At 39.7% G+C, this 27,014-nt stretch overlaps 1 protein-coding gene across 2 annotated transcripts in view; it reads right to left on the bottom strand.

Annotated features, from left to right (window-relative positions):
- DNAH8 (dynein axonemal heavy chain 8) overlaps positions 1 to 27,014 on the bottom strand; it is a 321,754-nt gene that overhangs the window by 181,400 nt on the left and 113,340 nt on the right. For both annotated transcript variants that reach the window (XM_047102369.1, XM_047102370.1), the window contains 10 exons: positions 24,197 to 24,297; positions 20,745 to 20,882; positions 20,296 to 20,536; positions 14,463 to 14,662; positions 11,449 to 11,602; positions 8,772 to 8,935; positions 7,566 to 7,668; positions 6,460 to 6,564; positions 5,491 to 5,652; positions 2,445 to 2,669 (listed from right to left, as the gene is read on the bottom strand). In XM_047102369.1, coding sequence (XP_046958325.1) covers positions 2,445 to 2,669; positions 5,491 to 5,652; positions 6,460 to 6,564; positions 7,566 to 7,668; positions 8,772 to 8,935; positions 11,449 to 11,602; positions 14,463 to 14,662; positions 20,296 to 20,536; positions 20,745 to 20,882; positions 24,197 to 24,297 — 1,593 coding nt within the window. The remainder of the gene's footprint in view (positions 1 to 2,444; positions 2,670 to 5,490; positions 5,653 to 6,459; positions 6,565 to 7,565; positions 7,669 to 8,771; positions 8,936 to 11,448; positions 11,603 to 14,462; positions 14,663 to 20,295; positions 20,537 to 20,744; positions 20,883 to 24,196; positions 24,298 to 27,014) is intronic.

Below are 27,014 nucleotides of genomic sequence, written 5' to 3' on the forward strand. Positions count from 1 at the left end.
TGGCAAAGGGAAGCCACTTAGGGGATTAAGCAGGAAGATACACAGTCATATATGCACCAGTGCCTTCCTCCACCAGCACTGTGGCCAAACCAACCAACCTGCCGGATCATCAGTCTACCCCTATGGGCACGAGGTACTGGGCTCCCCACAGCCATACATGCAAGTGATAGAAACCAGGGAAGCACATTTAGGAATAACATCCTGCCACAACCACGTTCTCAGGTGCTTCATGATTCTCCATGGACAACCTTGGAGAAAACTTGGTCCTGCCCACTCAGGAGAATCAACACGGGAAAGAGGCAAATGATCCCCTTCACTGCTCTTAAACTCGGTCCCTCTTCCAGGTCATTCGGCTTGACCTTTGGCAACCCTGCAGTGTACCTGATCTCCAACTAATCAAGTCTCCACCCTATTTAACAGTCTTGCTTTTTGTCATTGTTTCATTGTTCGTGATGACCTTGCTTTCCCCCTGCAGCTAAGAATTCTGGCTTCCAGCAGAAATCACAGTTTGGATTCATCACCTTAAAGTGCAACTGTCAGGTGACATGATCCAGTGCCATCCCTGGGGACTCTGCTCCCCAACACAGGACATGCAGCCATGGAGAGGCCATCAACTAACTAGCTAGTCTCAGTAATCCATGAAGATGGTGAGGAGGCAACAGAAGACGAAGAAGAAAGAACAGCTACTATTTGTTGAGTTCTTACCATATACCAGGCTGTTCTAAGCATCACACAGGGAAAAATAAAATGCAAACATGCTGGCCATGAGATCTCATTTTACTTGGGATGCAGAGGGACCATGAGTTCAACAGTAGTTAAGACAAAAAGAAAACAGTTCCGTGGCTTTAACTGTGTATGGGTTTTTTTCTTTTTAAAACTCCATTCTGCATGTAAAGTAAAACTTTGCTCAGCACTTTAAAGAATTTAAAAGAAATTTAAAAGAAATTTCTTCCATGGGATTTCAGCTTTAAGAGTCTGCGAGGGATGTACAGACAACACCCTAAATGGCACGCCTTTAGCAGATACAGTAATGGATTCCATAGGAGTTCTTGAGGTGGACTTCAAATAAACAAAGTCAAAGTGTCACAGTAACTGCAATTTGGTGAAAGCAAATCTGTAGAAGGCCAAAGAAATATGGTCTGAGTATGCAGCTCTCTGATGATTAGCTTGACTGGAAGATCCAGAGACAAACCCTAGAGCAGTGTTTGGTCAACTTTAACATGCATATCAATCACCTGGGAATTTTGAAATGCAGATTCTGATTAAGTAGAGGGTGGGGTGGGGGAGGGGACTGGAGATTCTGCTTTTCTAACCAGCTCACAGGAGATGCTAATGCAAGTGGTTGGTATATAATATAATTTTGAGAAGCGAGGGTCTAGATTCCAGGGGAATAAACGGACTGCATGTCCTTCTCAGCCTTCCATAAATATTACCTATCTGATCAGAACTTTTGACACAAGCTTGAAACAAGTAGTCTGTGATCATATTCTGTAAAAAAGAACCCCAAGTTGCATGAATTACACATCTCTGGTAAAGAAAAGAGATACCTTTAAGATGAATCAAATCAAATCAAATAAAGCAACAGTAGTTAAAGACAAAGATAGTCAAATGGCGGTATATCAAATGGTGGCACGTAGGCCCCTACCCTACAATGATAACCACTGCTTTTGGAGAACTTTGTCTTGCTCAAGGCCGCTGGTTAGAGTCCTGTTTCTGAAGGGAATTCAAATACCACCCCACCTACTCTTACCCTACAGAACCTTGTCCACATCAAGCAAGCCCATGATGCCCTGTTGGACACTGTTAATCAGACAAATATCCATGAAACTTTTCTGAAGTTTCTCTTTGATCAAGACTTCTTTCTTAATGGAGCAAATGATTCATGACCAATCCTACCTAAATTGTATCATGCCCCTGGTTATTTGGTGTAACAGAATGAGTAGTTAGTTCACCTCACATCAGTTGGTTCCAGACTTTCACAATGCCAAATGTGAGTATACACTTAAGGTTGTTTAAACCACAAATATACATATTTGTAGACATAGTATATAGAAAGACAGTTGTGGAAAAGGACCAAGTAGATGGAAAGTTCACACAAGTTAGGGAATATATATAATACTAATTGTTCATTATTAGGAGCACTGAACTATTAATTAGTACACTGAATCACTTTAAAAAACAAAGATACTGGGGCGCCTGGGTGGCGCAGTCGGTTAAGCGTCCAACTTCAGCCAGGTCACGATCTCACAGTCCGTGAGTTCGAGCCCCGCATCAGGCTCTGGGCTGATGGCTCGGAGCCTGGAGCCTGTTTCCGATTCTGTGTCTCCCTCTCTCTCTGCCCCTCCCCTGTTCATGCTCTGTCTCTCTCTGTCCCAAAAATAAATAAACGTTGAAAAAAATAAAAAAATAAAAAAATAAAAAAATAAAAAACAAAGATACTTTACCAAGTCATCAAAAATATCTCTCTGGTGCACATGGATGGTTATCAGAGTTTCAAACTTCACTCTGTCAAACTTGCTTAGGTCATGTGTTGTCTGACTGATGAGAATATTCAGAATATCCAAAAATTTCTGATTGGTCACCTGCATGATTTTCCTGTCATCTTTTGCATTATGTAAAGCCTCTTCTGAATCATGTGTCCACAACATCTGAATTCCCAGAAGCCCCACCTATGCATCCAGAGGAAAAATAATAAGTAAATTTGCCAAATATTCAAAGCACATCTGCAATAAAATTTGGTGGTCAGTCGTCCATAGGAAGGCAAACGAGGTTTTACTCATTTTAAACTAAAAAGAGACATGCATTTCTCCACTCCCAAAAGGGGAAAAATAAACACTCCAAGTTCCAACTATTGATATTTAATTATTTTAATGCTGAGAGATAAGTAATAATTAAAACAATGGCTACCATATATGAAGCTGTGTATGTTTTATGAAGGATGCTTAGCAAATTTTTCTATAGAGGGCCCGAGACCACCCAATAGCTCCTATGATCATTTTTCTTTCTCAAGAAAAGCAAACAGAATTTCTAGACTTGCTGTTGTGTATTTTTCTTTAGCAGGGTTTCCCAAAGGTCTCTTTGCAATTTCTAGAAACGGTATGCTGACTCTCTCCTTTCCTGATCTTTCTTTCTTTCTTTCTTTCTTTCTTTCTTTCTTTCTTTCTTTCTTTCTTTCTTTTTCTTTCCTTTCTTTCCTGATCTATCATCTATAACTTTACCTAAATTGACTTCTTTCTATATATATCTATCTAAAGGAGAGAGAGAGAGAGAGAGAGAGAGAATGAGAAGGGGGAAGTTTATTCTTTTTCTCCTGATGAGGGCATAAGAAAATTGTGACTATCACCTTGCCTACAATCTCCACCCCAGGAAAGGTGTAAAATTGTCAAAACAAACATGCCCTCCTTGCTGCAACAGGTGTCCCTTTAGGAGCTTTTGTTCATCTGCAGAGTCAAGCCACAGATCCGAGATCATTTGGACCAAAGGGAACCCCACATCTGGTGGAGGACTGGGAGCAGAGTGAGCGGCATGTGGACACTGTTGGGTATGGCATTCAGTGTGGGTAAGGCAGGAATAAAACCCTTTCCTTATCCCCGCCTCCTCAAGACTTCAAAATGCTTTCTGCCAAAAGCAGCGGCCAACCCTGCGGTCTGCAGGTAAAGATAAATGAAGGCCCCCCGGGTGAGGCGAGCAACCCGACGTAGAGGAAATACCCCATGTCAGGAAGTTCCCAGCAACAAGACAGTTCTGACTCTGGCAGCAGCAGAAGATGGCATGAGACAGGAAAAGCAAAAAACAAACAAACCAAAAACCCACAGTGTAAGGCTATGAGATTTAAAGACACAGACCCGCAACCTCTGAGAAATCACTGCTTAGTGGTAGATTCTAAAAACTAACCTTTAAAATGACTATCCTGAGTCACCTAGAAAAGCTTAAATTACGGTTTGTACTCAGTTTAAGAAGGCAGAAGATTTCATGGTGAAAACTGGAGGATGTCTCATTAAAATAAAAACAAAACAAGAATGCTCATTCTCCTCAATGTCACTCGCTGCCTGTCAGAAGCACGTTAAAACTGCTAGAAGGGAATACACTAAAATATGAAGTCATCGTTTGCAGCTGGTAGAAACAAGCAATGTATATATTGAATAAATATTATGGGTAGAATATACATTGGATGAATATATATCTTCATTACTCTTGAAAGCATTTTTTCCAAATAACTGAAATTTGCCCATTACGTTAAGATTTTAACCTAAAATTGCTTAAAATGTCACCTTTTAGAGCTAGTCAACTTTCCTGCTGTATCCTGTTCAACATCACTCCCACTCTGACCTCGCTTTCAGTTTTCCACATGGTGCTAGCTTCTCTGTCTAATCTAGACTGAGTCTCTCCTTCAGATTATACAAGCTTTCCTGGGAGAGAGAAAGCGTGCCGATTTGGTCTAAGGGGCTATCTTTCTCACTTTATCAAATAAAGTATTTTATAAAGCTTCATCACAAAGCTAATAAAGCTGATAAGAATATAAAATTTGCCAAGGATACTGCACGATACAAAAATATTAAATACAATATCAACATATTCTCTCCAGTAAAGGTTGTTCTATAGCCGTACTTGTGTCATTTGAATAAATAAATTCCTATCATTTCAGCCCTCTCCGCTGTGTGTGCATTAAGTCGGGACTTGGAGGTCGGCCCCTAGGAGCGGTTGGAGAAGAAGTATAGTTAGGGTCAAAACTGCGTGTATTTTCCTTGGGTATCTCTTGCTTCCTATCCCACACTCTCTCTGACCCAGATCACAAAGCATCACTTTTCATTTATTTTGGCTGAAATCTGAATGAAACTGTTGGCTCTTCCTTTTCTGTATTCAGTTTTAATAACACGTGGCACAGTAGGGTGCATTCCTAAAAGCCACTGGACATGAGAGCTGTTCAAGAGAACACCTGCTCAAACGCCAGCCTCTTGAAGGTCCGCTCCTGTTAGGAAGCTAGCTGCATGACAAGGCCTCCTTTAACAGATTATGACAATTTGTAATCACTGGAAGGGAGAAAAAAAAAAAAGGCAAGATGGATTTTGTTTCAGGACAAGATATGCTCATTCTTATCTATATCCATATTTCTATCTATATCTGTATCTATATCTAATCCATACATAGCTACATGGAAAATATGCCACCAAATCCATACACAAATGGGTACAGATAGGTGTCTTTTATGTACAGATGTGTGTGTTTTGTATATGAGATGAAATTTTCCATTTGTGAGTTTAGTTTTAGTGTTATCCTTAGTGATCAAAGAACAGTGGCAAATCCTCTTCCAGCGAATGGGATGAGATGGCCTAGAATAATGTAGGTGGACAAGCAGGTGGTTGGCAGTGGGGGGTGGGAAGGCCTCCCCAGCTAGTTCAAAGCTACCACAGGTGCTACACCATCAAGGCCAACTGCTTCCTGTGTATCTTTCCCCCTTATTTCCATTATTTAAACATTATATATTCTCACCTGTGCTGGAAAGTGATTCAGAAAAGGTAAGAGTTGAAATCCTGAATCGCTGATTTGGTAGAATGCAGACCTGATTATATTATGCAGTGACGACATCTGCATTTTTAACAAATCCATAAGCCAAATCTCTACAGGACCTTTGGCCATAACAGGATTATCCAACTAAAAAGACACATTACAGATATATTACAAATTGATAATAATTTCCTATTTTTACTAATGTCACACTTCACTTGATAAATCACAGTACCTCAACACAAAGCAAATAATTTTACACAAAATATTTAAGACATGAGAAAAACCAACTAATACTGTAGGTGGAAGAAAATGGTCTGGTCTAAAGTTTTCATTGTAGGGATGCCTGAGTGGCTCAGTCAGTTGAGCATCAGATTCTTGATTTCGGCTCAGATCATGATCCCAGGATTGTGGGATCGAGCCCCACATCAGGCTCCGTGCTGAGTGTGGAACCTGCTTAGGATTCTTTCTCTCTCCCTCTGCCCCTCTCCCCCACTCACATTCTCTCTCTAAAATACAAAATTAGGGGCGCCTGGGTGGCTCAGTCGGTTGAACGTCCGACTTCGGCTCAGGTCATGATCTCACAGCTCGTGAGTTCGAGCCCCGCGTCAGGCTCTGTGCTGACAGCTCGGAGCCCTGGAGCCTGCTTCAGATTCTGTACCTCCCTCTCTCTGCCCCAACCCACTTGCATTCTGTCTCTATCTCTCCAAAAATAAATAAACATTTGAAAAAATTGGTTTTTTAATACAAAATTAATAATTAATTAATGATAGAACAAGTCTCAGAGAAGTCAGTGACTTACCCAGACTTGTTTGCAACCAAGCCAGGGCGAGAGAACTAGAACCCAGGCCCACCCCTCCCCCACTCTCTGTTTTTCACAGGAGAATTGCAATCTCCTCGACCTACATTTTTAAAGAAATCCTAATAAGAAAACTTTAACCCAAGTTAAATTACAATAATTTTTTCTCCTTCTCTTGATATGACGGCCAGGATACGATCGTAGTCTTTCGCATGAAACGTCACCTCGTTTATGTTGTCGGATACTGCAGGGAGATGTGGCTGTAAGAAGCACAAGACAGAGCCAGAACAACACACGTGAGGCTAAACACAAAAGCCACTGAGATGTTTTTAAAAACCTTAATATGTGTTTTCTTTGTAAGAGATTAAGAATTCACTTCATTGTGCCAACAAAGACAGAAACAAACACACACAACACGGCTTTGTCAGCTGATTGACTTCGAGACCCACTTTTAAAAATCCAGCCCTACAGCATCTTTCCTGCAAATGCCCTTGTTCCACTAGGTTGGTTGGACTAAGACTGTGACCTTCCTCCACATGGAGACTGAACCATGTGGTCCCCGCCTCCTTCCCTCCCACAGACAGCTCTGTCCTGCCTGTCTCTTGGCTCTCCCTCTGCCTTCCACAGCTTTTACTTCCCTCCTTTCTCTTCTCATCCCCACAGCTCCCTAGAAACCACCAAGGAAGTCCCTCGTAGTGGCCTCCCAGATGGCCAAACTCGGCAAGGCTCTGGGATAGGGGTGTTTCAGTGCCTCCCATATCCGGTTTTTCATAGTTTCTCTCTGCCTCCTGGAAGTACTGCCCTTGGAAATGGCTAAAAGCACTTGAGAAGCACTTGGATATGGACAATTCCAAACCACAATCCCTACTTGATCTGAGAATATTTAGACTACAATACAAAAATGAATTACATTTAGTGAGCACATACTGTGTGTCAGCTACATTCCAGCGCGTGATCTCATGTAATCCTAATGACAATCCTATGAAGTGGAAACCATTAATATCCCTATTTTACAGATGAGGAAACTGAGGCACAGGAAAATTAAGAAGCTGGCTAAGGTCACTCAGCTGGTGAGTTGCATAATCAGTGACTCTTGCTTCAGGCTGATGAGTTCAGAACACACAGAAACTAGGACATTTTATACTTAACATAATCTTTAATACTCTCCTCCCTGTGCTATTAAATTTCTAAATTCATTTTTATTATTAATTATGTATGCTGTGTAAAAAAGCAATTTAGGTAATAGATATTAAGATTATACCTGTATGGTGTGGGAATCACTGGCTTGTCCTAGAATTTCCAGGAGAACTGGATCGGATACAAAGAAGAATCTTGGAAACAGTAATCTCTTCTTCTCCAAATACCTGTAAATAAAGTCATGTTACCAAATGACTTTTCCTGAATTAATAATTTTTGGGTTTTTAGCCAAGACACAAACCCTAACATCTTCAGTAAGATAACAGCAAACATCTATAGTCATTTCCTGTTTGCCTCTGAAATGTTTGGTTAGAACCAAAGTCCATGGTCTGTCATGAGTGGCACTTGGGAAAGCAAGACAGGGATTCAGAGCAAGACCTACGGTCTTCTTCCTCAAGAGCCCTCCTGTGACCTTTCTAGGAGTATCGCGAACTTCATGGTTTAAACCCATGATGAACACATGATTATCTCCAAACCTGGACACTGGAAGAGTTAAAGGGGGAACAACTAACCATGAAGTCAGGACAGGGGTATAACCTGGAAAAGCTAAGATATAATACAACTCTATTTCACGCAGAAATTGAGAACGAACTGTCCTTTAAGGAAATTATCTGTAAATTTGTCTGGTTCTCTTCGTGCACATCTATATTCCATGACTGTAGTGGGTTGAATGGCAGATCCTCAGAAGACAGGCCCACATCCTATTCCCTGGAACCAGTGGATGTGGCCTCATTTGGAAAAAGGGTCTTTGTAGATATACTGAAGTTAAGCACTTCAAGAAGAGACAATCGTGGATTATCCACAGGAGTCCTAAATCCAATTACAAGAGTCCTCATAAGACACACACAGGAAAAAGAGGGAAAGGCAGAGAGGTTTGAGTCATGTGGCCGCAAGCCAAGGAACTCCTAGAGGCACCAGAAGCTCCAAGAGGCAAGGAAACATTCTCCCTCAGCACCTTCAGAAGGTGCTGGCTGACACTGATTTCAGATTTCTTGCCTCCCGAAATGTGAGAAAATAGGTGTGTGATGTTTTAACACCCAGTTGGTGGGCATTTGTCACAGCAGCCCTATAAAACTAATCCAATGCCTTAACTCATGGACCCCCAAATTGATGGTGTCTTGTTTTGCAGAAAAATTAAGGCTATGTTAAATTCCTGCAGCCACTTCAGCCATCCCTACCAAACCAGAAATGCCGTCAGTTTTATTTACTTTTTTGGGATAAAATGCCATCACATATAAAATGATAGGAAACTTAAAACTGCGGTTCTTACCCCGTGAGTGACTTCTGACATACTTCCAACTGTTCGTGCAAATGAGGTAAAAGTTGCCCCATGGTTTCATCTCCAACACAGCAACTGATCACATTGGGGTTCTCATGAGCTCGCTGCATTATCTTTATCCATGACTTGTCAATATTCTGAAAACGCTTGGCTTCCTAAAAACAGTCAGTGAAAATGAGCATTTGAATAAAAGCAAAGTCTTCGCTTTGGAATAGCCTCTAGTTCCTCAGACCCGCTTCTATTAGTCCTCAGTCTACATAATTTAAAGGAGCATTTTTTTTTCACCTCAATTAATTCTGAAAAACAAAAACCCAGAGTCATAAAACTGCTTATTGAAATACTGCTTTGTCACAATGGGGCTTATCACTTATTTGTTTTCTTACATTTAATACATTTTCAAAATGCCACACGATTAATTTACAGAGCTATCGACTTAAAGCTCAAATCTAGTCTTCCAGCACCCCAGGTGCTTGGTTTGATGAGCAAACTAAAGAAGCATGACAATAACTTGATCTCAAGATCTTTTGAATAATTACAGCTCAAAAGGACCCGGGGGAGGGGGGGGGCAGAAAAAAAGAAAGTAAAAACCCAAAACAAAGCTTCATTTACATTTTTGCTAATGAAATTTTTCTATTTACTATGGATGATATTAAGCTTTGCATTCAATTGCAAAAACGCCTCTAGGAATGGCATAATCTTGCCTTTTTAAAAACTTTTAAAGGTATCTTTTAAAACACTGCAACTTTCTGGTTAAGAAAGAAAAGAATTATGTTTAAAACAATGTTACAATGAGAAATGAGCTATTTTTGAAACCCTTTTAACCTTGATTTTTAATTTATATAGAGCCTATAGTTATGGAAATTTAGGAACAGCAGGCTTAATTTTATAAGGAGGATTCTACCTTCATAGAATAAATCTATTAATAAGTTTACTTATTTCAAAGGCCGCAGAGTAAAGCTGTTATAAAGATTTTGTTAAGGGCTCAGAAAGCTAAATTTCCTTGCCCCGTGGTATGTCTGATCTATTAGTCGACTTAATGGTAGTTAATTTGTGTTTATGCAATACAGATTAATTTTAATTCTACTCTCAGAGGAATGCTATAAAGTCACCTCTTGGAGGAGATGAAATACTATAATCCAACAGTACCATATTTGAGGGGTGCCTGGGTGGCTAAGTCGATTAAACTCTTGGTTTCAGCTCAGGTGATGATCTCACAGTTTGTGGGTTTGAGCCCTACATCAGGCTCGGTGCTGACAGCATGGAGTCTGCTTGGGATTCTGTCTCCCTCTTTCTCTCTTCCTCTCCTGCTCTCTCTCCCTCTCTCTCTTTCTCTCAAAAATAAGTAAATAAACATTAAAAAAAAATTAAATGTAGTAGTACCATATTGAAGGTACCTGATATCCTCAGATAACCTGGGGATTTGAAAATAAGTGATTTTCTTTTTTTCTTTTAATGTAAATAAAAAATCAGCACATTTTGAAAACTTATTTTGTAAAGGGGCCAGACAGTAAATATTTTACTTTGCAGGCCATATAGTCTCTGTTACAACTACTGAACTCTCCTGTTGCAATGCTAGAGCAGCCACAGACAGAACATAAATGAATCGATATGGCTGTGTTCCAATGAAACTTATTTCTACAAACAGGTGAGTGGACCACAGATTGCCAACCCCTGTTTAAATAAAGTGGCACCTGGGTGGCTCAGTCGGTTAAGTGGCCGACTTCGGCTCAGGTCATGATCTCACCGTTAATGAGTTTGAGCCCTGTGTTGGGCTCTGGGCTGACAGCTGGGAGACTGGAGCCTATTTTCAATTCTGTATCTCCCTCTCTCTCTGCCCCTCCCCCACTCCCTTCTTTCTCTCTCTCTCTCTCTTTCAAAACTAAATAAACGTTAAAAAATTGATAAATAAATGAATAAATAAATCAAGACAGGACCATATGGCTTTATAAAGACTTCTCCAGAGACATACACACAACACAAATCATTCTATCAGTAGTTACAAAAACCATATACATATATATTTTTTTAATATATGAAATTTATTGTCAAATTGGGTTCCATACAACACCCAGTTCTCATCCCAAAACGTGCCCTCCTCAATACCCATCACCCACCCTCCCCTCCCTCACACCCCCCATCAACCCTCAGTTTGTTCTCAGTTTTTAAGAGTCTCTTACGTTTTGGCTCTCTTCCACTCTAACCTCTTTTTTTTTTTTTTCCTTCCCCTCCCCCATGGGTTTCTGTTAAGTTTCTCAGGATCCACATAAGAGTGAACACATATGGTATCTGTCTTTCTCTGTATGGTTATTTCACTTAGCATAACACTCTCCAGTTCCATCCACGTTGCTACAAAGGGCCATATTTCATTCTTTCTCATTGCCACGTAGTACTCCATTGTGTATATAAACCACAATTTCTTTATCCATTCATCAGTTGATGGACATTTAGGCTTTTTCCAGAATTTGGCTATTGTTGAGAGTGCTGCTATAAACATTGGGGTACAAGTGCCCCTATGCATCAGTACTCCTGTATCCCTTGGGTAAATTCCTAGCAGTGCTACTGCTGGGTCATAGGGTAGGTCTATTTTTAATTTTTTGAGGAACCTCCACACTGTTTTCCAGAGCGGCTGCACCAGTTTGCATTCCCACCATACAAAAACCATATTTACCTGAGGTAGCTGTTTGGCAATATCTCCACCCACAAAGACAGCTTCAAGATAAACCCAAAGGTTCTGGACTACTAGCCACTCTTCAATTATATCTGAGGAAGTAGACAATTTATACACCCAATTCTGGATGGTTTTTTTAAATGGAGCATTATATCTAAAAAGTGAAAATGGAAAAAACACTATATTTTAAGGATATATGATTCAGAAAATAACATGGCCTAACAAAGTTACAGGAGAAACATTCCTTTGGAAATGAACATTTTTTTTCCTTAAAAGGCAGTTCCTAATAATTTTCACACAGCTAATGAGATATTTGCTTTTCTAGGAGTAAAACTCATATAATTATAGTGATTTTACTTGTTTCCACATATTAGTCATAGACTAGGAAAATGGACCGAGTTTTGTGACTGAGGTCCAGCAAAGGAACTGTGCTTGTTGTTTCTGGGAGTAAAGGGAAGGCAAGGAATAAGGTGTTTTTACAAGACTTTGGTGAACCAAATCGAAGTAAGCATGGCCTGTGAGAATAACACTTAGGGCACTGTTACTGGTCCATGAAACTAGTACCACAAGGCCAATGTCAAGATTGAGGGTTGATGTCCATTTACAGATGTTGCTCTTCTCATCCAAAGACTGTTGGTTTCACTAGGCACTGGGCCTAGATGGTATGGTATTAGAGATCTAGAATAGCTGCCCCCAAATAGCATGCTTCCTGCTTTCTCAACATCAGGGCTAGATGAAAGATTCATGAGAATTCAAGGTGTCCAGAAAGCTGGGCACAACCAAAAAAGACAAGAAACACAATGGATGTCATGCAAGAAGTGATGGGAAGATACTGGGTAAGGACCCAACTGCCCACAGTTGGATTAAGAAGCCAATTTTAGTTTGTGGCAATGACAAGTGGTTTTGATGTGTTATAGTGGCATTTTCTGGTGATTGTCAATACAAGGTTCTTAAAACTTGTCTTGATCCAGGACAGGTTGCTCACATACAGAAAGGGGTTCTTCTAGGTCTGAATGGGGTCTGATGCATGAGTGCAACCCATAACTTCTCTAGAAGTCTATGTTATACATGGAGGTATAAAGTGAGTTGCACAAAAACTGCCCCAAGGAGATAGGTGAGCTATTCAGATAGTAACAGGCATTTTTATCAACACCCATTTACTGTCCGTCTGACCATTGTTCTGGAGCTGAAAGGCAGTCAATATGCTAAAAGCAATCTTCAAAATTAAAACATGCAGACCAAGATGGTATGGATGGGTACTTCAAGGGGTTGAAGCAACTAGATATTTGAGGCCCAAAATGGTCCTGCATAGAGGAAAAAAAAAAGAGTCATATTTGATGGTTATATTTCATGTAACTTCCAACATGAAAATGGGAGACTTGAAATAAAATCTAGCATAACCAGTTTCGGTCCTATGGCCAGGCCCTTGCATTGCACAACTCTGCATGGTGGAACTTGTCAAGACTGATAGGGAGTGCCATAGACCAATCAGAAATCCAGTAGGAAAGTGTCACAATCCAGGCAATATCTGGAGTTAAGTCTCACCCATGGAATATACAATTTCTTTCTGAGGTCACTTTCAGGTCACCCTAGAGACCTAGCAGCCACTGCCTCAACATTGATTTTATTAGTGCTATAAATATTATACTGATCAGGCTACATGCAAGTTAAGTATGAAATTAAGAAAGGCCTCAAATCCTGAATTCTTTGGCCACAGACACTATTCACATGACTCCACAGCTTTTTTTCAAGAAGTCATCCTTTAGTGGGGGTGCCTGGGTGGCTCAGTCAGTTAAGCGTCCAACTTTGGCTCAGGTCATGATCTCACGGTTTGTGAGTTCAAGCCCCACATCAGGCTCTCTGCTATCACTGCAGAGCCTACTTGGGATCCTCTGTCACCTTCCCTCTCTGCCCCCCTCTCTCCCGCCCCCCCAAAAATAAATAGCACGTTTAAAAAATAACTAAGAAAGAAGTCATTTAGGAAATTAGGATGGCAAAATTAGCAGTGATCCATGTGGACATAGTATCCCATGAAGTCCAGAAACCACTGAATATCCCATGGTCACCTGTGCCAGGATTATTCATATTCCCTGAGAGCAGAAGACATAAGTAGGATCTTAACCATAGCGAGTCAACACGAAACTCCTAGAAGTAGGAGCTTTGAAATTAAGTATTTTATCCAAATACAAGACAGACTTTGGGGCCAGAAGTCATGCAGGATGTCATTCATTAACCAGTGATCTCAACCTGGACAAGGGGTGTTGGAATTCCCATGTACCCTAGACACTGACCTCTGCTAATGACAAAGTTGTGGCATATTTCTTAGAAGTATTATGGAGAAGAACAGTTGAGAATTACTGCATAGTCAGCTAGGGGATTAAAGGTTGCTAATGCCCAGATTAAGACCTGACCGTATACTTAGTCTGACTGATTCCCATTTTCTAAAGCTGCACTTAAGGTCATAGTCACCTTCCAGCTGGTACAGTAGTCCAAAGATGGACAGGTTGTTTCATTTAGGGCACAGTAAACCCAGCACATAAAGAGACACTTTCCACGATAAAAGATGCATAAAGTGTTTAAGTAACAAGCCCATAGTGATAACAGTTCTTTAATGTGTTGCCAGGATACTTCTCCTGGGCCACTGGATGAACACTTGAGCAGGGCTAGCCAAGGAGGCCAAAGATGACAGATTGGAGGAATGAAAGAGAAAGAAAATAAAATACATCATCATGGTGGGGAGCCAAAATGTTCAGGAGATAAGCTGCCTATTTGGGGGAAAGTAATTATGATGGGGCCCACCAGGAAAATAGGAAGGAGAGATGAGTACCATAAAGAAGAGACAGAGGCCATGATTGTTAGGGAAAATAGGTAGCTTGTGTGAGAACAGACAACAGTGAGCACTTTAGGTCAGAATCTTATATTATGCCACAGCTGTAAAACTGGGCTTTCACCTAGTATTATATAATTCCAAAAACCAAATTAAAACCTCCCCCCCCCCCAAAGTATAAAATTACCTGTTGCTTAGTAAGGAACCTAAGACCATTAAACTATCCTCCATCAAGGTGATAATTTCTCCTGATTCAGTTCCTTTGAGAAGGAGCTCTCCCTTTCCCTTAAATGCGGCAAAACTCAGGTTCTGGTTGGTCCAGTTTTCAATCACCTGAGTCAGCTTGGCTTCAATATCCTTTTCCTTAATGGCAGATATGCAAATGTCCTTCAGAGGGAGATCAAAGAATATGTCATGACATTTTCAATTATAAATTAAGTGCCTTGTAAAATAATGAATTTTTGAGTTTGGACCTAGAAGTCATAGTCATTTTGTGGCCAAAAAACCAAGACTCAAGGTGCACCTGGGTGGCTCAGTCAGTTAATTATCTGACTTTTGATTTCGGCTCAGGTCATGATCTCACAGTCATGAGACTGAGCCCCGTGTTGGGCTCCACACTGGATGTGGAGCCTGCTTAAGATTTTCCTTCCCCCTCTCTCTGCCCCTCCCTCATGCTCGCTCTCACTCTCACTCTCTCTGTCAAAAGAAGAGGAAGAGGAAGACAGAGGAGGAGGAGGAGGAAAAGAAGGAGGAGGAGTAGAAGGAGAAGAAGGAGAAGAAGAAGAAGAAGAAGAAGAAGCAGCAAAAGAAAAAGAAAAAGAAAGAGAAAGAAAGAGAAAGAGAAAGAGAAAAAGAGAAAGAAAAAGAAAAAGAGAAAGAAAAAGAAAAAGAAGAAAAAGAAAGAGGTGCCTGGGTGGCTCAGTCAGTTTAACGTCCAACTTCAGCTCAGGTCACGATCTCACAGTTTGTGAGTTTGAGCCCTGAATCAGTCTCTGTTCTGACAGCTCAGAGCCCGGAGCCTGCTTCAGATTCTGTGTCTCCCTCTCTCTCTGCCCCTCCCCAACTTGCACTCTGTCTCTGTCTCTCAAAAATAAATAGCCATTAAAAAAAAAATTCTTTTTTAAAAGAAAAAAAGAAACCCAAGGTCTCAAGATCATCGTATTACAAGTTCAAATAATAACTCTCTTGACTGTCTGACCACTAATTATTTTATTGCACCACCTACATGCAATAGCAGAACTTAAATCGTCATGTTTCTTGATTATATTTTTCATTGGAGTTTTCTGGCCAAAACAGAGATAACCCCAGCTGCTCTATCTCAGCAACTTGCCATGAGAAAACAACTGAGAATGTATGTGGGAGTCCTTTGACCTCTTTGAAGTAACATATAATCAGTCATTGCCAGATTCCTGCTTCTTCTGGCCCTGATACGAATATTTCATTTGCTTAAAAGTTATTCTATTTTTTTTTCTTACAAGTTTTCCTGTTTTTCTGAGAACGCTCGATATGAAAGTCTCACAGGGAAAGTAAAAGTAAGGTATTTTCCCCACCATGCCTCTATTTATTTTCATACTTAGAATCACAGAATCTCACAAATGGGAAGGAACTGAAAGTATTTCCACAAATAATTATAATCCAAATGGGTGTGTAATAAATGTCCTAAGCGTGGTAAGACTTGTTGTGAGTTCTGAAGAGGGAGGAAGGATTTCTGCCTGCAGTCAGGAGGGAAGGCTTCATGGAGGAGGGAGCATCTGAGACTGAGTGAGATTCCAATGGGTGGTGGGAGGAGATGTTCTACAGCAAGGGAAAAGAGTTCCTTTGGAGGCAGTGAGTCCAGTGACAGAAGGAATCCAGCTTGGTTAATAGCAGGACATGCAGAGCAGAGCAAACAGGATGTACCAGGGTATACCGCACCAAGAATCCATTTTGGGGTGCAAATAGTAACTGAGGCCTAGAATTCCTTGGAAGTATAAAATGATGTTTTCAAAGCACAGCTTATAAATGGCTATATTCTTAAGTGTAAAAACCTACCTCTAAGAATGAGATGGTCATTTTGTTTCCTTCAGTAGTATTTGGATGACGTTGATAAACAGGACATAATGTTTTGAAAACAATTGCTGGTGTACATATGTAGTTAAGGGAAAAAGGAGGGGCAGCTGACTCAAAACCATATATATGAGAGATTTCTGGTTACATGGTACAGTTCCCTGCCTCCAAAAATACAGAATAGTGGATAAAATGCAAAAAAGAGAAAGTAAAAACATAGCTAGGCTTAAAAGCCAAACAAACATCTCCATGAACCAGAAGTGAAAAAGATATGCAAACCAGTGGGTGGACATGAAGCCCAGGCCTGAGGGCTGCGGTGAGTTGTGGAGAGGGGCAGGGGAAGCAGTTATAAAGGGTTTGCGTAGACATATCTGGCCACACCCCAGGGCCCAGCGCAGAGACAACCCACTGAAAACTGCCCAGCCTTTCTGTAAAGAAGGCCTCTTTGCTTATCTTAGAGCTTCTGTCTGAGGGTCAGGCATCTAATGTAACACAGGACTAGGGGTTCTCTCCAAAGACAGAGGCTAGTGGGCACCACCGTTGCACTGTCCTCTGCCTCACCCCAGGTCACTGCTATCTCCTGGAAAGGAGCTTATGCACATGTCTGGTGTCCTGAGTTTTGTTTTGTTTTGTTTTTGTTTTTTTGTTTGTTTTTGCAGCTGCCACCCAGGAGATGTCTCTTGAGCACCTGATTCTGGTGGCAAATGAGGTTTATGTTGGAGGTGCCACAGGACCATAACAAACCAGGAAAATGTTCTTAACCAGCTACCTACCCCCAGTGCAGAGACAGCAGACTGGAATGCTCAGTCGTACTATGGGAGAGGCCTATCAGTGTAACTTCACAGCCGTGGCCTGAGGAGTAGGCTTCTAATTAAACATACATCCGAGGGCCAACTCTAATCCTCTCCAGAGACTTTGTAGGGTGGGTGGTCTCTTCATCTTCCTTATGCCATGCTCCCAAATGCTGGCATCTCCAAGAAGGGAACTTGTGTGAACAACTGTTGCTGTCACTCAAAAGGCACATCCCTCGATGGCCTGAGTCTGGTGAGTAGAGGGGCTTGGGTTCATGGGTTCAACAGGATGGCAGCAAACAAAGAAAGCTCTTAACTGGCTATCATCCCAGGGTTCAGTGCACATAGAACAGACAGAAATGTCCATTTCCTAGTGTTCCCCTAAAAGAGGTATATTTGCATACTTTAAAAGTGGCTGCCTGAGAATTTGGCTTCCAATCAGCCTAAATCCACTTTGGAGCCTGACAGGTCTTGTGACACCTCCAGTTACTGGGAGTAACTAAGGATGAAGTAGAGTACTAGAAGAAACACAAAGTTCTGAGAGCCAAGCAAGAGCTAGGGTGGGCTTGAATGATAAGGCTCATTTCCTACATGAGGCTTCTCCTTCCAGACTGAGAGAGGTGGCTGTTTTATATAATGCATAAAAACCAACACAGAGAGGAAAGTAAAATAAAGAAACAGAGGAATATGGTCCAAATGAAACAAGATAAAACCTCAGAAAAGACTTCAATGAGACAGATGGGTGATTTACCAAATAGCTCAAAATAATGGTCATAATAATACTTAACAAGTTCAGGAGAAACATGCATGAACAAAGTGAGAATTTCAACAAAGAGAAAGAAAATATTTTAAAAGTACCAAACAGAAGTCATGGAGCTGAAGAATACAATCACAGAACAGAAAAATACAATAAAGGAATTCAATATCAAACTAGATGAAGCACAAGAAAGGATCATGAACTCAAACACAGGGCAGTAGAACTTACCCAACTAGAGCAAAAAGAACAAAGAATGAAAAATAGTGAAGATAATTTAAGGGACTTAAATTTAAGATAGATCACATGGGCCAACATTCATGTTATACAAGTCCCAGAAGGAAAAGAAGGCAGAAAATTTATTTGAGGAAATAATGGCTGAAAACTCCCCTAAGATGGGGAAGGAAACAGACATCCACATCTAGGAAGTCCAGGGAGTTTCAAAACAGATGAACCAAGAGATCCACACCAAGACACATTAAAATTGAAGTGTCAAAAGTTGAAAACAAAGAGAACATCTTACAAGTAGCAAGAGAAAAACTTGTTAGATACAAGGGAACTCTCACAAGACTAATAGCAGATTTTTCAGCAGAAATTGTGCAGACCAGAAGGGAGGAACACAATATAGTCAAAGTGCTGAAAGAAAAAAAAAAAAGACAGAAACAACAAAAAAAAACCCTCTATCAAGAATACCCTACCTGGCAAATTTGTCCTTCAGAATCAAAGGAAAGATAAAGTTTTCCAGACAGGCCAAAGCTAAAGGAGTGCATCACCACTAGACAAATCTTACAAGAAATGTTGACAACAAAGCCAAGGAAACACAGGGAAAAATACACAAACGGGACATCAAACTGAAACGTTTCTGCATGGCGAAGAAAACCATCAACAAAATGAAAAGGCAAACTACAAATGAAATAAAATATTTGCAAATCATAAACCTGATAAGGAGTTAATATCTAAAATATACAAAGAACTCACATGACTCAATAGGAAAAAACCCCAACCAACCCAATTCATAAATGGGAGAGGATCAGAATAGACATTTTTCCACAGAAGACATGCAAATGGCTAACAGGTACAGGAAAATGTGCTCAACATCACTAATCCTCAGGGATTAGCAAATCAAAACCACAGTGAGATACCACCTCATACCTGTCAGAGTGGCTATCTTGACAAAGACAAGAAATAACAAGTATCAGTGAGGATGAGAAGAAAAGAGAAACCTGCACACTACACTGTTGGTGGGAATGTAAATTGGTGCAGCCGCTATAGAAAACAGTATGGAGGTTCTGAAAAAAAAAAATTAAAAATAGAGCTACATATGATCCAGCAATACTACTTCTGGGTATTTATTCAAAGAAAATGAAAACACTAATTCAAAAAGAAAGAAACCAGAACATAGATACTGAGAACAGACTAGTGTTGCCAGCCGGGTGTGTGTGTTGGGGCAGGGTGGGGGGTTAGGGGGGTGGTGGTGCAAATGAAATGGGTGAGGGTGGTTAAAGGTACAAACTTCTAGTTATAACACAAATAAGTCCTAGGGATCTAATGTACAGCATGATGACTATAGTTCACAATATTGTATTGTGTATTTGGGAGTTGTTAAGAGAAAAGTTCTCAACACAAGAAAAAAATCTTAACTATGTGTGGTGATGGATGTTAACTACATATATTGCAGTGATCACGTTGTGATATACACATGTATAGAGTCATTATGTTACAAACATAAACTAATAAGTTTATATCTCAGCAATAAAAATCATATAATTATAGAAATTATATCTCAATAATAAAAAAGAAATACTATACAAACACTAAGCACACACAAAAGAACCAATTTAAAATCTTGGAAAGGAAAAATAATATGTAGTAGATTAATAAGGAAAAGTATAGAATTAGAAATCTGGAAAATGTTCTAAGGAATTCACCAGGAATGTAATACAGAAATAAACAGACTTTTTGCTTTTAAATGAGAGTGTAGTTAAGGGACAAGGAGGATAGATTTAGGACCTCCCAAATGAACATATTTCAAATAATCATCTTATCTCCTTGAGTTACTGTATTATTTTGCAAAATCAAAGGATGTTCAGGGTCATTCCAAATTTTGAGGGTACATTATATAAGGCAATTGTACACTCTTACATAAAATGTCTGTACAATTTTCAGAAAAGAAAAAGATTTTTAAAAATTTTTTTCTAATGTTTATTTCTGAGAGAGAGAGAGAGCACAAGTGGGGTGGGGCAGAGAGAGGGAGACACAGAATCTGAAGCAGCTGTCAGCACAGAGCCCAACATGGGGCTTGAACTCGTGAACTGCAAAATCATGACCTGAGCCAAAGCTGGATGCCCAACCAACTGAGACACCCAGGTGCCCCAGAAAAGAAAAAGATGTTCTTTAATGAACCACTGATAAGATATAAGCTTTTGTACCTCAATGTCATCCTTATTTTTAAGTAGTGGTGCTTCCATAATATTTCTAAGACAAAACGAATCAGATTCCACATCAAACGGGGTTCCAGTTAACTCAGAGATTCGATCCCAGTGTCTCTGTTTCATTGCCTTATTGGTCATCATTTCCAGTAGAGGACATGACTCACTGAAATCATCAATTCTTTTTTTCAGATCCAAAAAAGCTTGCCAATCTTTAAGCCCTTTTGGGAGTTTACGACACCTTTCAGGGAAAAAAATTGTATCACTACACATTTCTTTGTGTACACACACACACACACACACACACACACACATATATAACAACTCTGCCATATATATATATATATATATGGCAATATATCAGAGGATAGATTCATTTGTTAAATACCTACAAGATCCTATGAAGATAGCCACTAGAAAAAGGTAAGTTTAAATCAATTAAAACTCACCTGTTTTGAAATTCCTGCAGTTCTGCATTAATTTTTTCAATGTCTACATCTCCCCAAAGTATTTCATAATAACCACTAATATTGCTCATTACGGTATCATAGAGTCCATACAGCTTCTGCAGCAAGTTGAGTTCCTTTCTGGGAAACCAAATATTTAAGTCATTGCATAATGTGTATTTTAAAAATAAATGTCATTATTGGATAGACAGAATTCATCCAATCAAATATTTCATACATCACATGTGTACTTTATAGACACCAATATGCAAAAAACCCTGTTAGTTTCCAAACAAAGATTTTATTAAAGCTCCATCAATCGGGTCAAGTGTACAGCTCTCAAATATTCCAAGTCATACTATGACTTGACACTAACAAATAGCTTGATTATTATTACCATTCCAGTCACTGCAAACAGTGTGACCAGAACTTGGTAAGATCAAAGCTAAGGCTAAGATTTTAATTTTTTTTCTTTCAAATGCAAGTTGTTTTTTTTTATGAGAACATCTATCTTTAGGAAGTGACTTAAACATCACTTTCCTACCAAAAGCTTTCCCTCATGTACCCAAATGGAGTTATATACATAGCAAGAATAATAGGAGGGATTATAGATTCCTAGAAAAAGTCCTTTTATCGTGTAATACACCAAAAATTGAGTTTGTTGATGCTCCCAAGAATTCCTCAACGCTTAGCAGACCATGAGGGTCCCCCAGACCCAATTTCAGTTTTTGAGTTTATTTCTTGAGCAGTTCTAACTATTTGTAAGGATTGATGTTCACAACTTTTATTATTTATTATAAATAATTCAAAGGCCAAAGTTAAAATTTGCTTATGTTTTTAATAAAGTAAAACTCATTCTATCTTGCAATTATCAAATGGGCACACTGGGCCCTTTAAAAAAACAGTCTGTTTTTCCAGTTCTTGCTTCATTTTGCTGATTCTTAGGAATGATCCCATTGTTAATCATGGAGTATTTCCAACTATGCTAAAAATGACTAAAATAATACAAAAAGAACAACAAGATCTCCAATAAAAAAGGGACAATTTTTCTTCAGGTTTCTTACTGTGTTGCCCAAAGCACTGCATCGTCTTTTAAGAAAGTATCAAGAGGAGGGCACCTGTTGGGATGAGCACTGGGTGTTGTATGGAAACCAATTTGACAATAAATTTCATATTAAAAATAAATAAATAAAAGTAAAATGATCATTGTATTGAAAAAAAAAAGAAAGAAAGTATCAAGAAAGAACTCTGGAGAGACACCATTTTTGTTTTGTTTTTGTTGTTGTTTAGCTCTCACTTAATACAGTTAAGGAATTGTTCATTTTTTATGTAAAACAGCAAAGAGAAGACAACTGACAAAAGAGTGTGTTTCCCAAGTATTGAACAGGAAAGAGACACAGGGCAACACACTAGACTCTAACTGTGATAGTCCAACTGGCTATGTAAGTGAGATCTCAGACTGTGGGTCTTTAGATGATAATTACCTAGATGAATTTTACCCAAATCAGTAATTTATGAGTGGACAATATGTTTATGTAGAGGCAAGGGCTTCATCCTGCAAATTTTTACAAGAACCTAAACCATCCCATTTCATGAAAAGGATATATGACTGTTCTTCCATTATCTGTGATGTTTGTGTAACTTTTATTTGGGACATCCCCTAAGTAGACAGATGCTGAAGGGTGTTTGAGTTTTCAACAGTTCTGGGGTTTAGCAATGCAAGTCCAAGAAAAGTCAGAAGTAATAATAGTAAGTTAGAAGCTGTTGGAGATGGATTTGAAATCGGAAATCAGTGCCTACAGAATGGGTATGGTCCAGGTTTGTGCATGACAGCTGATGAGAAGTTGGTGGTGTCACCAGCAAGAATCCAAGAACTGACCTTTACTGTCCCACTGCTTGTACTCACTAATCTTTGCCTTAAATTTTTCCTTAAGCTTTTCTTTCTGTCTTACCTCTTAACTTAGGCAAAGGAAACCCAAAACCACTACTCAGGTGGTATCCACTGCCCTCACAAGACCTCCCACTCGCCCAGATCCTTGGAGCTAAACTCATATGGACCATGGAGTGACCTCTGGAATGACTTACAATCACCTTCACTGCAGTATAATACTAAAATCTCCACTGATGGAGAAGGACATGCTTCATTTACATAACATACAATGTGTGTATTGGCATGTTTCCTTAAGGCACATGCGCAATCTCATGCCTGCCTTTACAAACAATGACAGAGCTTTCCTATTGATATATTCATTCTAACCCTAAATAAAAGGAACCGATTCACCCTCTCTTAGGGAATCATGGCTTTGGAAGCTATTCCCCATGATCTCTTTATTTGCTGCAAATAAAGTTTTCTTTGTGTGACAACTCAAACTTGTGCAGTTTCTGACTCACCAAGGAGCAAACTCACATTGGTTCTGTTACAGTTGGATTCCGAAGTCAGTTTCCACTTTGTGTAAATATCTTCAAACCAGGGTATTATGGAGTAAAAGTTTGGGTTTTCACTGCTTAAATTCTCACTACATTTTCTAATAAAAGTGCTTTTCACCATTACCTTATTTGTACTTTTGCAAATTATTCATAAATCACTTAAATATAAAAAAATAAATAGTAAATGAGGATGGTTATTTTTCCTGGAATACTGAGGGCTAAAAGAAAACACTGAGTCTCACACTGAGCATGCAAAGAATTAACTAGAGAATTTATGAAAATGCAGGACCCAACCCCTGAGATTCTGATTTAGTAAGTCAGGGCAAAGAACAGACATCTGCAATTCTAACACAACTGGTCATCCAGCTAAGCTTGGTGAATGACTGCTTGGAAAAAAAATACAAGCCATCTACCCTAAGGTAGTTGGAAGCATTAATTTATGGTCAGAAAATTTCTTATCTATTTTGCAAAGACATGTTAGAACTTTGATGAAATCAACATAAAGTTCTTTACTGAAACCATGATCCTAATAAGCTAAAGCCACAGTTCTAATTTTGAGTTTGAGGAAAGTTACACAAAATTCCATTAAGCTATACTTGCTTAATTCCTAGATCTACTTACTATTTAAAATCAGTTAAGCTCCTTGGCCTTCAATCCTGATGAATTCTATGTTTACTCAAAAGCGAAGAGCACTTAGCATAAATGCAATAAGAAGGGTTGGAAAGCCAAGGATGGCTATTCTTCTAAATTAACAAAAAAAAAATCCAAAATTGCAGTGCTTCTATAGGCTAAATATAGACCACAAATACCACAACTTTGGCAACCTATTTTCAACTCCTCAAGGACATTTCTGTTGTATATGGTGACCATGTAACCAGTGGGTCAGGAATAGCCAGGAATAAGGGGGATATTTAGGAGTATTCTAGGGGAGGCTGTCTGCATGATAAAGGATTTAATGATGGCATGATTCTTCTAATGGACAGAATTTAATTATTTGCATGTAACACTTGTACAGTTTCTAAACCTACCTAGTTTTGTGTAAAACCTCATAATCAGTCACAGGCAATCCAAAAAGTTGTTCACCAGATGAATATGTAACAAACTTCCTCCACAGATCATCAAAATTGGCCTATAAGAAGATTTTTAAGTTGTAGTAAAATATAATTAATTCAGGCCCCATTAAGGTAGAATTTATTATACCTGGAATAAAAGCTAGATTGAGGTTTGTTTAATAATATCTATGAAACAAGGATCTGTGAAGAAATTTATACTTCTGATACCAAGCTATCAGAAGAAAAGTTGACCACTTAATAAAATTAACTTTTAAGCATTTTAAAAGTATCCATTTTACATGAATTTTTTTTCTTTAATAAATTAAGTGGTCCCTAGAAGACCTGGTTCTCAAGTTCCCACAAATATGTCTGCAAGTAATAAAACAGTATTTTAAATAACCTATAATTCAGGCTTTTTCACTAATTTAGACTTGTCATCTCTTCTACATGGTCCAAATGAGTGAGTATAATCCTTTCAACCCTGTTTTCTCTCCAAGCAATAGTGTATAAAATGAAGGATTCCATTTTAATACCATTTGAAAGAATTCCAGCAATCTGAATCAACGAAGTTAATGCACATGCCCTTTGAACCAAAAGTGGAATCTCCTATACTTACAATGCTAAGTATTAATAGTGTTTAAAGCACCAAACCAAATAGAAATAACCCACCTGTGATGAGATATATGTGCTCCACATAAAGGGTGTAACATATCAATAGGGATCCCAAATTTCCAGCCCTGGAGAATGTCTGGCATCAGACCTCACAATACCCAGAGAGTGAATCAGATCTGACAGCTATGTTAGCTACTTTTATTTCTTTTTTTTTTCCTTCAATTTTTAATTTAAATTCTAGTTAGTTAACATATAGTGTAGTATTGGTTTCAGGAGTAGAATTTAGTGATTCATCACTCACATATAACAGTGCTCATCACAAGTGCCTTCCTTAATACCCATCACCCATTTAGCCCATCCCCCACGCACCTCCTTCCATCAATCCTCAGTTTGTTGTAAAGAATCTCTTATGGTTTGCTTCCCTTTCTCTCTGTCTCTCTGTCTCTCTCTCTTTCCCTTCCCATATGTTCATTTGTTTTGTTTCTTAAATTCCACAACATACTTTAAAGGAGCCAAATCAGGAAGGGGTGAAGACCTTGAAGGAACTCCAGTGAACTCTTAGTTCCTAGAAAGGGCCATATTTTGCACTTTTTACATTTCTTGGTGGTTAGTACAGTGGTTACTCAACAAATTTACTGACTAAAGTGTCCATGGGACAAGGTGAACCCAGAAAAGGAGAAACAAAAACTTTAAAGTTAGCATACTTTAAAATAATGACATTTAAAATCTTGTCTATGAGGTAAAGACTATTGATGGATGCCAGTCACTCACCCCTTTTCCACTCAGCTCCCAAATAATATAAAAAGACCCATAGCACCAGCCAAATGGGGAGCAAAATAATCAGCTTTGTCAGCAGACCAATCGAGTGCCCAGTAACTCCAGAAATCAGAGTAAAATTGCATCAGAGAACACCACTACACCCTGAGGCCCCACATGACGCTCCTGCTTCTTTCCACAATCCAGATCTTGGCACCTGCTTCTCTTGGGGGTTGGGGGATGAAAGGGCACCTGCTTTTGAGGAGAGCTGGGTCACATGTTCAGCCAGATGCATGGTGAACAGCCTGCTTACCTCACACCCTCAAACACATGCAGAATAGAAGGAGCAAGATGGCAAGAGATGGGCCTTCAATGTCTTTTCAATGAAGTGGCCACACCTCTGGTAAAAGGGTGACCCATTAAAGTCCCAGTTGCTAACCAATAAATTGGTAACTCCTGACGGAAAGACAAGGAGGTGGGTCTACCTTCAAAATACACCAAGCCTCCAACCACTTCTCATCAACTCCAATGCCACCAGGCTGGTCCAAGTTACTGTCATCCTGTCCTGGACTATTTCAATAGCCTCCTAATTACTCTCCCTGCTTCTACCCTTGACTGTCAATAATCTACTCTCAACACTTGTAGCTAGAGCGAGTCACTGAAAATATAAGTAAGTTGATGTCATATTTGCTTATACTCAGGACCTTTGCACCTGCTCATCCTTCTGCCTGGAAAGCTGCTCTTCCAGATACCTGCTGGGTCTGTTCCCTCATTTCTCTAGGTCTCCACTCAAATGTCACCTTTTCAAGGATGGTTTCTCTGGAGACCTTCCACTTTATGCGCACACAGCCCAGCATGTTATTCCCCTTCCCTGCTTTAATTTTTTCCCTTGGCACTTATCACCATCCAACATTACTATCTATTTTCATCCTCCCTCTTGCTTTTATTGCTGAGGGGTTCTGCTTGGCTCAGCTGGCAGCCCCCAGGTAAGCAGATCAATCTTAGTCCTGGCTCCTCCAGAGAGGCAGGCCTTTCCCCCAGGGCCCTGGGGACTTCAGGCAGCAAAGGATCAGAGCCTCCTCCAGTGTCCAGCATAAAGTGCTGGCAAGGGTGATAGATAGGGGGATCTGGTTTTAGTCCAAGAGTGACCATTATTGTCCTAAGGACAAAAGAACCCAAACAATATCAAGGGACTATGACTTTTTGTCTGAGGACATCATATTCAATGAAAGGCTGCATTCCATGAAAACCCTGGCCAGCACAGACAGCCTACCTTATAGAAAACCACCAGAGTTACTGGGCTGGACCTACCCCTCTGGTGCCAGGCAGCACACACAGTGGGTTCTGTGACAGCTGATTTCATCTACTTTGCACAAGTTTATTCCTCTAGGGTCAGCTGCAATTCCCGGTTGCTTGAAGGATCCTG

This window comes from Lynx rufus, unplaced genomic scaffold, assembly GCF_022079265.1.
Source record: "Lynx rufus isolate CCGP_SWC_20201006 ecotype Redwood Valley unplaced genomic scaffold, mLynRuf1.p SCAF_6, whole genome shotgun sequence".
Classification (NCBI taxonomy): Eukaryota; Metazoa; Chordata; class Mammalia; order Carnivora; family Felidae; genus Lynx; species Lynx rufus.